Source organism: Lycorma delicatula, chromosome 2 (assembly GCF_047948215.1).
Source record: "Lycorma delicatula isolate Av1 chromosome 2, ASM4794821v1, whole genome shotgun sequence".
Taxonomy (NCBI): Eukaryota; Metazoa; Arthropoda; class Insecta; order Hemiptera; family Fulgoridae; genus Lycorma; species Lycorma delicatula.
In genome coordinates this window covers 79,339,245-79,354,383 of record NC_134456.1, presented here as the reverse complement: position 1 = coordinate 79,354,383, position 15,139 = coordinate 79,339,245, and the positions used below count along the sequence as shown (strand labels likewise).

Here is a 15,139-nt window from a genome sequence, read left to right as displayed (position 1 = left end):
TTCAGAAAAGGAGTTAATGAGAGTTCTTTACACCTGCATGTTTTATATGAACAGGCTTTCAAACTACTACAAAAATGTTTTGACCATCCACTCAATGGTCTTAAAAAATATTTTTTTAAACTATTTTAAATTTAAATTCTTATCACAAGTAACCAGTTTCATTTAAAATGTAAAAATCTTAATTCTTTGGTAGCCCTTGCTCTTTAATACTTCTTGAAAAAAAAAATTAGCCAAAAGTTTTTACTCCCTTCCTAGAAAATTATAGTTATATATTGTTAATGTAGAATTTATGGCTGTATCTTTATATTTTTTAAAATTCATTATCATTACTTTTGGATTTTTTTTTTTTTTTTAATTATTTTTCCCAAATGCTTCCCTTGAGTATGGGAGCCTCCAAAATGAAAAAAATGAACTGCATAATTTGAACAGCATAGCTGGGAAAGTTATGCAGTTTATTATCAGCTTTTTTTCATTCATAATTCATTCGTTCCTATTTTTTCTTGGTAGCTGTCTCAAATCCTCCATTACTTAGAAGATATAGTTAAAGGTATTGTCAATTTGACCTTAAGGATGGAATAACGACAACATACTTACAATCAAAATCCACAACCTTTACATTTGGGCTACTTTTAACATGCTCTTTTAGTTGACTATTCACAGAATTATGAATACTTTATACTAGTTTATACTTTACCTTTTCATATAAATAATATGGGTTCTCTATAAATTTCTCATACAATTTTAAGAATCTTTCCTAGTTTAAAATTAAATTTCAAACACACCACAAAAACTTAAAACTTTTTTAACAATTTCACTTTGAGTAACAAACACTCAAATAATTTTAGGTCAACTAAGCAATAATCATGTAATAAACAAAATACACCAAAAAACTCTGAGCAGCCCAATTAGCAGGATGACTGTTAAATTCATATTACGACCATGTTTTGAGTGATTATATTTTTAGTTTGTTTGAAAATTTTTTCAGACAAACCACATGAATAGTTTTTTCAGTGCAGAAGATGTACAAATGACTTTTTTTGACCTTAGTTTTCTTTAGAAAACAAAATTTTAATATTTTATACAGCAATCATAAAAAAACTGTATAATTAAATTCTGCTAATAGCTGTATAAGTTTTAAATGCTAAACAAAACAATGTATTTTAAAGTAAAAAAAAAATGTCCATCCAGTAGTAAAAAGATTTTAATATAATAGTACGACTGTTATTTTTTTTCAAGGTCCGATCGGTTACGAAATTAAAACCACAGAGAGAATAAAAAATTTTTTATTTTGTAACAAATACTTACATAGTTATGCTATTTCTCTACATAGTCGCCACTCTAATTTAGACATTTGTTGTAGCGTTGTACCAACTTTCCAATACCTTCGTCATAGAACGGAGCGGTCTGTGTTTTCAGCCACACAGTTTGCAGTACTGAAGTCTCTCACTCACAATGGTGTAGAGAGCTGACCTTGAAATTTCAGGAAACAAATCACTCAATACAGAAATTGTGAACCAACGATTTTCTCGAATTGCTTCATCCACTCGCTTGAGATCATCGGTTGACACTCGCTTCCTTCCCTGACCGCCTGCATCATGAACATCTGCACGTCCTGCTTTAAAGTTCCTGCACCATTGTCGCACTTTGTTGTCACTCACTGAAGTTTCACCGTACACATTACTTATTCGTCAATGAATTTCACAGCTGCATTACACCCCTCAGCCTGAAGAAATCGAATTACCACAAGCACTTCACACTTGGCGGGAGATGCTATTGTTGTAGACATGTTTACGTGCAAGCTTGCTAGCTGTGTGTTCAGAACTAAACGAAGTGATGCGGCATGATTGAAGGCCATACTAGAGACACTGTGCACACACTGTGCAACACATATGCGCAAAAGTTCATCTGATTTTTATGCAGGTTTTTATTTCGCGACTGATCGGACCTTGAAAAAAAAATAACCCTCGTAATAATGCATTATGAATAACAAATTTAAAAAAAATACTTGCAGGAAATTATTACTGATATCATACAAAGAAAGACTACCTGTGTAGCATGCCGAATAGCAGAAATATTACGATGACGAAGGCCTCTAAGAAAGTGAACAGCTGGATTTGCAAGCCCAGCTGTTTCTCCGCTGCTAGCTGATGTTACATTTTCGTCACAAGCATACAATACTTCTTCAGCACTTATACCATGAAGAACTCTATCCAAATGCCCTATAAAATCATTTCAACGTTTTTAAATTATGTTTTAAAATATGCTTATTACTTAAGTTATGATTTGGCATGGTAAAAATTCACTTTATATTTATTTTATTTATAATTATTATTATTTAAGAAAAAATATTACAATTTAATTTACAAGGCAATCAAAATCTAACTTAATATGACATCGTAGACATAAAATAAATATGTACATATATATGTACCAACTCTTTTGCAGGTTCTTAACTAACTAATCCTGTTTAGTTCTGCATAGCTCAATGCTATACTATCTAGAGCCTTCTACATTTTTATAAGAGTACTTTGTTTCTTTGTATTTAGTTATCGATAAAAAAATTATTTTACAAAAATCACCAGTAAAGAATGTCTCAAAATTAATGCAGACTAAATTGTGCACCTTATTTTATCTATTGCATTGGTAAGCCTCTCCAAAGCGCATGTTGTAGTAATCACATTCCAGTTAGTAGTGAGTCAGTTGTCGTGGAGAACTACATAATACAGGAGGGCATAACTGTCGTGAAAACATATAATAAGTACGAAGAGTATGCTGAAACTATCAATGGTATATATTACTATGAGATGATTGAACAGCAATTGCAGCCCAGAGCAATTCGTTGGTTATGGTAATAGCATACACTAAGTAATTACCAGATAAATACACAACGGATGATTTACACGTCCTTGATTTACTTTTAAATTTACATTGAATTAATTAATCATTATATTAAATCATAATATTTTCATACTTTAGTTAAATACAAAATATATATTAAACATACTGTCTAATTAGAACAGATATAAAATTAGTAATGTTGTTTAGTTGAGATTTTAAAGGAAAGTAAAGTCATAAGTTAATAATTGCTTAATAATACTTAAGCTCAGATGGTTCATTATTAAAAAATAAGAAATAAAAAAATGACAGGATAATGTTTACATTTATCAGGAGTATCAAGAATACACATGAATCTGAACAATGATAACACTATTTTTATGGCTTTAGTTGGAAGCTACAAACTCTGGCTTTGATGTTGATGAGATGTTCTTCTAGCAGGATGACACCACATGCCATGCAGTGTATGAAACCATTGTGTTGTACGAGCAGAGATTACATGGAAGGTTAAATTTGTGCTATAGTCATCAAAATCGGCCACCAAGGTCATGCGATCTTACACCACATGACTTTTTTCTCTGGAGATTTGTAAATTCCAAGATTTACAGCGACACATACCAACCATTCCTGAACTTAAAAAAGAAATCCGACATGTTATCGCAAACTTGTTTGTGACTGCAAATTTTGTCAAAAGTGTATATGAGACATGGAGGACACTTGCCAGATACTATTTTCCATATTTAATCGGAGAATACTCTTTCAAAGTATGTCACAACTTTGCCAATTCATACATAAATACAGGTCCATTTTGTAAATTTATATCCTGTGTTATTTTTTGGACAATTATGCTTATAAATGTGTTTTAAAAATGTCAGCACAATTTCAAACCCACATTTTATTTTTTTGTAAATTTTAATGTAGTTAAAAAATTTAACCTTAAAAATGTTGACTTATGTTTTTAGCTACACAAAAGGTCAAAAACTTAAATAAATTTCAAATATATTTAAACATTTCCTACATAAGCATAAGTGGAAATTATTTTTCATTACTTCTCAAAATTAATATCAGTACATTTAATATTTTCAGTACTGTAAGGTTCTTGTTTAAGGACCAGTGATCACAATTTTGGAAGATTATAAAATAAAATGTTAGATAAAGATAAAATAATGCTAGGCAAACAATAAAAAATAACAAATGACTCAAAAATATTTTTTTAAAAAACTGTGAAATTATAAACACTGTTAAGTCAGATGAAAGATTCAGGAGATATAAACAAACATTTGTACTGAATGCATGGAACAGTACAGTTAATTGTAAATCTACACTTCATCAAGATCTAACTGGTTAATACTAAATTTTATTTCTACATCTATAAATGTGAAAAGTTCAGTTTTTAGATAAAACAAGAATTAACAGAGATAAAAAAATACAAATCTACTTAGAACTGTGTAGTCACTTTGTAACTGAGAACTAAGTCCATGACAACAGATTTTGAGGAAGTACACTCCTCAGAAATAAACAAATATATATGTCATATATTTTATTGAATAATTGTGTAATATGGTTCATTATTAAAAAATAAGAAATAAAAAAATGACAGGATAATGTTTACATTTATCAAGAGTATGAAGAATACACATGAATCAAGAGTTACAAATTTTATTGTAATATAATATATTTTATATTGCAATATTTTAATAGTATTTTCCAAATTTATAATACATTATTATGTTTGCCAAATCAGATACATACTCCAATGAAAATCCACCATATGAATTTTACTTATTATTGTAAAAACACTTTGGAAAAAATTCACTGATTTTAAATTTTATAAAATAGCTAAAATAAACTAAGAATGTCAAATTAAAAAAAAAAAAAAACGTAAGTGAAATTCACATTAAATTTACATCTGAAATAACTGAAACTAACTAATTTTTATCTAAATTAAAAAAAAAAAACTATACAGTTATTGCAATACAAATTATGTATGTGCTTTATTTTTATAATTAAGTTTCAATTCATAAAAATTAGTTATAACTTAAGAGAAAAAATTCTAACCTGTTTCCATTTGCCAAACATATACGGTGCCATCAGAACATCCAACAATCATGAAATCATCAAGAGGACGCCACTTAATTGTCACTACTGGAAACAGATGTCTAGAGGCAAGAACCACACACTTTCTTTCAGTTAAACTTAATAGAGTAACAGAATGGTCACTAGCAACAGAACATATGCATTTTCCAACACGTGTCTGCAATTAAAAAATTTGACATATTTTATTCAAACTTAAATAATATCTATTTACATATAAAATAAGCAGCTGAAAAAAGGAAAAAAGTTTTATATTTTTATACCTGCCTACACAATATGAATAAGGCAAAGAGAGGATTCTGATCTTATAGATCTGCAGGACTGAAAATCAACTTCACAATGTCTATGCCATAAAAACCATCAGTAAAGAGTAGTTTTTTACACTGCAATAAACATTCTATTCTCTCTCATTAGCACCTGTTTTACCACACTCTGAAGTTAGGAAAAGCCAGTAATAGTAGTCCTGAGATATCAGAATTTAAGTTAAAGAAATGCAATAAAGTCAAACTTCTCATAAAAGTCAGTTAATCTGAGCGATTAAAAAAATATTCGTCGTTTAAAATATTAGTAGCAATTTAATGAAACAATACTAATCATTAATCAATGTATTTAGTACATTTTAAAAAGTGAAAAAATGTCAGACATTCATAGTCGGTCATCCATCAACATTAAAGAAAAGTGAAAAACTCAGTAAAACTATTTGTGCTAATCATTAATTAATTATAACTGACCAGGTGAAGTACTAAAAATATAGTACTTTTCAAAAACTAAATTAAATACTAAACTACTAAATAAAAGCTGAAATTTTTATAATCACAAATATTTAACCTTTATCCCCAAATAATAATTTGAAATTATTATATTAATTTCCTTTTGAAATTTTTTATATAATTTAATAATAAAAACTTTGGAAATTCCAGGAAACTGAACACAAAAACTTAAAAAACTGATAACTTAAAAAAAAACTTAGAATTAAGCTAGGTTAAAAAAATTATGAATGTTTTGCTATCAGAGAGTAGAAAGGAAACATAAAACTTATTAAATGGCACTGTTTGGATGGAATGTAGAGTATATGAATTAACATGCTTAAAACTCTTACACATTCTATGCAAGTCTTTTTAATACTTCTTAAGACAAAAGAAAAATCACATTTCACTGAAATTACTAATACTTTTAGCAAACAACAAAAGACCTCTGTCAGCATAATGGAATTTATAAACTTTTAAAAACTTCTATTACTCGAGTTCAAGGAATTATATATAACCACAAGTGCAATTTCAAGAACTGTTTGAAGAAAAAGTGAAAACTAAAACTAAGTTACAGCTTGGTTAAACATTACTTCTTTCTGCTGACTTCCACCTTTCTTATAATCATTAAATTTAAAAATAAGAGGCACATTCAAAAATTAAGTAGTATAAAAATTCTCATATTTCATTAATCTGAATTTAAACTGTTGGTTTCACAATTGTTCTACTCAAAAAATGAATAACTTATTGCATTTCACAGTCAGTGAACTTTCAACTGTCCTAAAAAATTTTACATAGACAAAACAAACTATAAAAAAAACAACTTTTTCTACAATGGTGTCTGTCACAAGCTAATATGAAAGGATTTCAAGTGCATGCATATAGAGATGACCAAAATATACTCCAGCAGCCACATTTAAAAGTAGTACTTCTGAATATGCCCTTACATTTATTAGTGTTAATCTTGAATTGCACACTTCATGTTTCGTAATCTTTGTTTAGGAAAAACTCTAAACAAAGATTATATAAGGGCTACCTTCTTTGGTAGAAAATAACCCTTATAGGTTTTATTTTCTACAAAAATCCTTATTACCAAGAAAAATAAACATAGCTGTCTTAATGGATTGCCCCCCACTAACATAATTCTGTTCTTTATAAGATTCTACCACAAAGTTCTTAATCATTCCACCTAATTTTTTCACAATATAAAAACATAAAAGATTTATACAGCAGTATTTATTTCAAAAACTAAATTAAATACTAAACTACTAAATAAAAGCTGAAATTTTTATAATCACAAATATTTAACCTATATCCCTAAATAATAATTTGAAATTATTATATTAATTTCCTTTTGAAATTTTTTATATAATTTAATAATAAAAACTTTGGAAATTCCAGGAAACTGAACACAAAAACCTTCCTTCTTTTTCTGTTTAGCCTCCGGAATCACTTAAGGTGGGGAGGACGAATGAGGATATGTATGAATGTAAATGAAGCGTAGTCTTGTACAGTCTCAGGTCGACCATTCCTGACATGTGTGGTTAATTGAAACCCAACCACTGAAGAACACTGGTATCCCCAATCTAGTATGCAAATTTGTATAAAGGTACAGAGAGTACCTTTGCCTAAGGCTACTAGTAACTGCCTTTACTAGGATTTGAAACTTAGCTCTCAATTTTAATCAGCTCATTTGCTATGACGAGTTCACCACTAGACCAACCTGGTGCATTGTACACAAAAACCTGGATACAGTCAACATATGAGATCAGATTAAGCTCAGCTAACTAGTACCCAAAGAGACATGATGCAGTATTTCTGTTATGAAAATAATATTTATTTATTAAGTATAACAAACTGAACATTTTGAGTGAAACATTGCAGGGAAAAATTTGATTATCACTTACAGCACAATATATTTTATGATTGCTTTATTTTTTCTGATCAACAATAAGAAGCCATTTTTTTATTTAGGGAAAACTGCTTAAATAACATCAAATGAACTTTTCACTTACAGTAAAACTTTTAATTTTTATGTTACTTACATAAGATAAAAATGAGTAATTTATAATTAGTGCTTGATTAATAATAATAGTGCTAATTTCTAAACAAAACAACCTAACTAAAGAATTGTGAAACTTCTCAATGAAAAACCTCTATTTTTTAGTTATAGTTTTTTGACAAAGGCAATTGGGATTAGCAAGAAAGAGATCAAATTAAATAAAAATGATCTAACAAGAAAAAATCATTAATTTTTGGTAAAGAACAAATACACAAAAAGATTCTTCTAAAAATACAGTGAATTCCCGCGAGTCTGAAAATTTGGCTAATCTGAACAATTTCAGTGAGAAAAATGTTTTTAATTTTTAGCTAAATACTGTAACTGTAAATTTTATATTTTTTACAGTAATTTACTTCACGAAAAACACAGTTTTTTACTGCTTATAAAAAATTTCATGTTAATTTGAAACAAATTCTTGAAAACATATACAAACATAAACAGATATTACAAAAATATACCATAAAGTATTAAAAAGTTTAAAATGTAAAAATATTATGTTGTATTTACAATTTGTTGATACTGTACAACGTAAATTATTTATTACAAGTAATAAATTCAATCAGTTTTTTTTTGGAATAGTGAAGTAAATCTAAATGATGCAATGTTGTGCCTCATTACCACATGAACATATCAAGATGTAGCTTCGATATATTGTTTGACATAGTGAAGGGTGAGGTCCAAGGCCACTGCCACCTGTACATTTGTCATAAGTTGGTCTCTGCATAAGTTGTCGAGACCACTGGCCTCGTCATCATACTGTTCAAGAGTCTTGCTAAGTAACAGTAGCCACAATCTCTTCATCCAAAAGATTTTCATGACCATCATCTGCCATCCATACATTTATGTCATTGTCGACTGCTTCTTCACAACTGGGAATTTCATGTACAAAAGCTCAAGTAGTTGTGTTTTATTTTTCCGATTTGAACTTTCTACAAAGCTGAGCGTCGGCTACATTTTTTCAAAGATTTTCATAAGCACTACTCAGGGACAGTGTCCCATGATTTGGCTGCTTAATAAGAAACATCCTTAATGTTTACTTGTTTTTTGCTGAAGTAAAGAATCTGAACTCGTATCTGTCTTTTATGGGGGTCCTTAGGAATGTTTTCTATATGCAATTTTAAAGTTTACAAGACATCCTGATCCACAGGTTGTAATAAAGGTGTAATGTTAGGAGGTAGAAGACTGCCTTGATTTTATCACAAGTTAGAACACTATGTCAGGGTGAAATGTAGCATTGTCTATTGACAGAATTGCTGTTGCTGGTAAACCATTTTCTTTGTTAAAATGTTTTACTGTAGGAACAAATTAATTTTGAAACCATTCCTTTAAAAGATATCCATCTACCAAATGAATCCTAGAACCAAATGAAGGCCCAAGCCTTCATTTGGTTCTAACACACTGGAAGAGTCTTCATATTGATGTTTTTGAATGCTTGGGCTTTACAGATTTTTTGATCTTCATCATTAAAGGTAGTTTGTGATCTCCCCCAGCATTACTACAAGCCATCAACATAAAACACTCTTTGCTCATTTTTTGTTGATAATGCCTTGAAGTTCAAGCCAGTTTCATCAGCAATGTACGACTTGTTGGGGGAGAATATTTTTCCCATAATAATTAATCAGAAAATTCTGTTTGGTACTCCTGTGTCGCATTATGATCTGCTGACAGCTCCTCTATGATAATTAACTGGTGAATCCAGTGATATCTCTTCCACCTGTCTAACCGCCCAATGCTTGCAATAAATGAATCATCACCATTTATCAATTTATTGAGATAAATAGTCTTCTCTTGAATAAGAGGTCCACTTAAGACCTTTTTCTCTCTCCTGTGTAAACCACAGAAAAGGGGCTTCATCAACCTTTTCATACTATGACAGAGTCTCTATGTATGTCGGCCTTCAAGAGTTTTTTTTTGAAGAAGATGCACAGAACTGTTCAATTTTTGTACAGTTTATCTTCCAATTACTAACTGTGGCTTTTCCTACACTGAATTCCATGACTATTTTGTTGCATTCTCACATTTATCTAAACAATTCAAAACTTCTAGCTTATCTTTAAGTGCACGTGTAGTATGCTTCCATTTGCTAGCCATTGTACCAACCACTAAATGTTACAATAAAGTATGTACAGTACTCACATAAAGATTAACTTCAACGCTAAAACTAAATGCTACTAAAACACAAATTTACTTGACACTAAGGTACATCCAAACTGACACAATAATAGCAGACATAGCAGACATAGTAATGTGATATGTTGGAAAATATCAGTTGAGAGGCCAAACTTTTGTTTCTAAAACAAACTGTTCTAAGTCACTCAATGTATTGTACATATGTATAATTTTATACGCTGTACTGTAGAAATAAAAGAGATACTGTACTGTATTATAAAAAGTGCGTATTATGTACAGGACTGTATTTCTAATTTGTTTTATATTGTGAGGAGAACAAGGCAAAAATAATAAAAAGAAAAAATACTACATAAAAAAGGTCATAAAACTGTCAAATATTTTGATAAAATGATGTATGGTACAGTATGACGAACTGACGAATGTAAACAATTCACCACTGTCACTAACCTTGTGTGTGCATGGATGCAGAAGTGAACTTGCTTTTTTAGAATTGAATGATTTTTATTTTTTTGCTTACTATTACATTGTAATAATTTCTGTTAATCTGAAAATTTTGCAATCTGAACAGGGCTTGTTCCCAATTAGTTAGGATTAGCTGGACTGTACTCTTAATTGTTATTATAAAACATTATTTTATATTTTACACACCTTATATGTAAACTATTATATTAAAATTGATGCTACAATTTAAATCATTAAATTAAATATAGTAAAATACAGAAATCTTACACTGCAGGTATTTGGAGGAACAAGTAATTGAGTAATTTCGCCGGCATGAACACAAAAACGGTGCAAAAGAGTTCCAGCATACAAATCCCATAAGCAAACAGCAAAATCTACTCCTCCTGAGACTAAATGTGTTTTATCATAACGTGGATGTACATGATGAGGATATAACAAACAGTTCACTCTCCCAGCATGACCCAGCAGAACTTGATGTGGAGGCCAATCTACAAAACATGAAAATAATTATAAAATAACTGTTGTGTGATAATTAAAATTAATTTGCTAATTAAATCTGTTTAATATAAAATAGAAATCAATTCACAAAGTAAGTTGGGAATCATGAAAACAATTTTAATCTATTAAGTGCATAGCTGAAAAATAATATATTTAAAATAAAATTATGAATTTGATAATAAACTGTTATACATTTAAAAAAGAAATATTTTTCAGAGAACTATGAAAGATTTTACTCATATGAAAAATGTCTGGCTACATGCAGATTATTTTCTTCACTGTTTACTGTAGTTGTACGTGGCAGGTGACTAAAATATACCACTGGTGTAATTTTAACTGAAATTATTGCTAGTAGTTTTTTGGAAACCTCTTTTTTATTGCCATTCAGGGAGGGTGTCAATCTAACTGCAAGTCTGTCTAAGGCCTCTGTTTCTATCAGGAGGTTCTAAAAAAATTGGAAAACTAGACATCTATGGCTAAAAATACACTTAGTGACTAAGATTTCTATTGGATTAACTTACGCTTCCATTTTATGAAAATTTTAAATAATTAATAATCTTTTTGAAATGACTAGCACTAGATAGGGAATCTTGGAGAGCTGCATCAAACCAGTCAAATGACTGAAGACAAAAAAAAATCTTTTTATAAAATAAAAAAAAACTGAAAAGCTTTACCTATAAATATGAGTTCTATGGCATATGAAAGACTACCTAATTACGAAGAATCATTTTGAAGGAAAAATGAAAAATATAATGTTATTTATGTCAACAAAAAAAAAGTGATGTTTGCTTCTTGTATAATAGAATGAACAAACAGTGTAATCTATGAATAAAAAAAAAATTAATAAATTAATTACACACCATCATACTGCTGATGGCTACCATGAAGTAACTGTAACATAACAGTTTGAGTAGCAGGGACAATAACAATACTTCCATCTTCCCGACCAACTACAAGCCTGCTTTGTTGTGGTAAGTAGATACTGGCAGTTAACTTGACACCAGCCATTTCTCCACAATCCTAAACACCAAAATAACAGCAAAATCATTAATATGAAATTATATAAACTGAAACATTTTTAAAAACAAATATAATACAACTTCCTTTGCCCAATTTTAGAAAACATTTTTTACTAATCTTAAAACAAAAAAAGTAAAAGTTAATTATATGTATAATATAATTTTGCCTGCATTTAATACAAAATAAAATTAGTCATTGATCTGTAAATATATATTTTTTCTCTCTACATATAAAAAAAACCACTAGTGTTGCATGTTCAGGACCCCCCTCAGCTAGACCTAACATGAATTCAGAATATATCTTAGAGCATTAGTTGGTTTTTAATGAATATATTACTACGTTATACATAAACAAAATGTGATAAAAATATAAGCTGTGACAAAAATTTGAATTATACAAAAAATTTACTTATTTTTCTATACTGATACTAACTGTCTCAAATTAGTATCTAAGAGATACAACACATCTCTATATTGTGTTCTGATATGTTAACATATCTTCCAATCCTCAAAACACTTGTGAAAAATATTTTTTTGTATAGGTTTAAGGACAATTTGTTTTCATTAATTTACCTATTGTTGGAAATCAATGTCCTTTATGTTCTATTAAGCAAGGGAACAAGAAAAGGTAGTAGGCTATAATGTTAGCCTGCTACTTGATGTTGAAATGCTACTTTTTCTGAAGAATGTATCATTTTTTTTACTTGGAGAATGTAGAGGGGCATCAGGGTAGTCTTATTTTTAGCTAAATAATCACAAATTAATAGTAAAGTGTGAGCTGGAGCATTATCGTGGTTCAAAGTGGAAATAATTGTTTGCCCACATTTATGGTCTTCTTCAGATTGCTTCAGGTAAACAGAGAAAAACTACTAACCAATATTGTTTGTTGACCGTACAGTTTGTGGTAAGAATTCATAATGGACAAAACTACTGTAAAAAAATACACAGCAAGGAGAAATTTAACATTAGACCAAACTTGGAGTGATTTTTTTGGTTTTGGTTCTTCAAGAAACTTTCATCAAGTTTTATAATATATTTGAATAATTCTTAACCATCAATGATATCAATTAATAACTATTCTGTGATGTTTTTGCAAAGTTGGTTTTGTTGAAAATTTAATAGTTTGGAAGATTTTGCTGCTGCTTGTTTCATACCCAAAATATCAATCAAAATTGTTTCACACAAACCATAAGAAATTTCTGCTTCTTCAGAAACTTCTCTAATAGTGAGTCAATGGTTACTGATCATTATGTTCCTTATTTAGTTGATATTTTCATTGTCTGTTACTGTGTTAGGATGTAAAATCCTTGTCAACTTCAACTTCTTCACAGCCATCCTGCAACCACTCTATATAACTTATAAACCTTGGTGTTGACAAAAAATCCTTGCAGAAAAACTTTCCCTAACACTTTTACCCTTTCACTGCACTTTATTCCATTTTTAATGCAAAATTTAATGGGAATCCTTTATTCCATCATTTTAAAAACAAAATGAATAAAATATGTCCTAATTAGTTGTCTCCCAAATTTGAACTATGCATCTAATATGTCTGAAAATATTGATATATGTTATACAGTGTTGTTATGTAGGAAATATATGAACTCAGTTGAAAAGACACAGCCCTCCAGAATTAAAAAAAATTTAATTATTTTTTTATCACACCTAGTTCACATAAACATATATTTAGAATACTTTGTTTGCAAGTTACGGCTAGTGAAAGATTTCACTCTGATTTCAGCTACCCCCAGTACAACAAGGTTGTACTGAAATTTTTAGGACGATAATTAAGGGACAGAATTAGTGATTTCTTATGGTTTTTAACCTGAAAATTGAATAAAGTAGGTCCCAGAACCATACCTACATTAGTTTTTGACAAAAATCTGGGGTGTAAATCAATAAATTGAGATAAAAAACCTTGTTTTTTTATGTTTGACGTATAATAACGTTGTTAAATGAGTACTAAATACATAAAACTTTATACAAAATTTGTACCAAATTTAATTCTGAACAAAATGATTTAAAGTAAGTTGAATAAAACAAAGATGAGTTAGAAAAATTAGAATTTTATTTAGAAACAGCATATTGCTACATTTGTGAGAAAAGTACTTATTTAATGTAAACAAAAACCAAATTCTTTTTTGATATGAAAAATTTATAAAAAAATTTACTGTTAAAAATTGATATTAAAAAATGAAAAAAAAAATGGTAATTACAAAATACAATGAAAACAAAACAATTATTAAATACAATTGTAAAATAAAAATATATAAATAAAAATTATTTAGATAATTTTTTTATTAATGTCAGAAATATAATAAATTATTTTAAAATTTATTACTTCAAAACTGGCAATAAAATAACAACAGCTAATCAACAATGTGCAACAATATATTAGTGTTTAAATCATTCTGTAAGGTACATTAAGTATATTGGGTACTGTGAACTGTGCTGACAGCTAAGGTTTTCTGAGAAATTTAATTTGAACATGATTGGTTAGCCATTGAAGTAATACCATAATTATTTCCAACAGAGGAATATGTTAGACATGGTATTCATTTTGGAGGTGTGTATGGTAATGCTACAGATGCTGTAGTAGAATATGAAATATGTTTTCTGAATCACAGTATTCTACATCCCAAAACTATTAGCACAACTTTCTCCATCTTCAGGAAATAGGTTCACTACCTAGTATTCATATCATCTATGAATGATCTGTGTCCAACATGATGTTGATGAAATTATTATCGATACAGTTCAGATTCAGTACATGATGTCTTTCTAAGTGGATCGGAGTTTCCCATTTGATGGTTTGGTGGTACTTAAACGAAAGAAGTTTTATCCTTATCATAAACAGCCAGTTCAACATCTACATCCAGGAGATAGTCACTTCACGTTCCATTGCAAAACTTCACTTGGAGTTCTGCAACTGGTGTAATACAAATTGAGAACTCTACAAGCATGTTTTGTGTACCGATGAGGCAAATTTCATTTGAGATGGCATCAAAAAATTATGCAATACATGGGCAGAAGTAAATTCTCATGAAACAGTGAAAGGCAACTTTCAGCATCAATTTAACATCAATGTATGGTGCGGCCTTCTTCACGGTCAGCTGTTTGGATTGTTCATATTACCTGGCTGCTTAAATGCTGACGTCTAATTGCATTTTCTTCAAGAAGAATTGCCACAGCTGCTTGAAGATGTTCCTCTAGCACTGAGTTACAAAGTATACTTCCAGTACAATGGTGCACCTTCCCACTTCTCTTGTGCAATTTCCACTTACTTAAATCATCAT

At 29.5% G+C, this 15,139-nt stretch overlaps 1 protein-coding gene across 9 annotated transcripts in view; it reads right to left on the bottom strand.

The window, feature by feature from the left end:
* Rbcn-3B (WD repeat-containing protein Rbcn-3B) overlaps positions 1–15,139 on the bottom strand; it is a 409,024-nt gene that overhangs the window by 335,077 nt on the left and 58,808 nt on the right. For all 9 annotated transcript variants that reach the window (XM_075355583.1, XM_075355582.1, XM_075355590.1 and 6 more), the window contains 4 exons: positions 11,688–11,847; positions 10,597–10,817; positions 4,894–5,089; positions 2,047–2,219 (listed from right to left, as the gene is read on the bottom strand). In XM_075355583.1, coding sequence (XP_075211698.1) covers positions 2,047–2,219; positions 4,894–5,089; positions 10,597–10,817; positions 11,688–11,847 — 750 coding nt within the window. The remainder of the gene's footprint in view (positions 1–2,046; positions 2,220–4,893; positions 5,090–10,596; positions 10,818–11,687; positions 11,848–15,139) is intronic.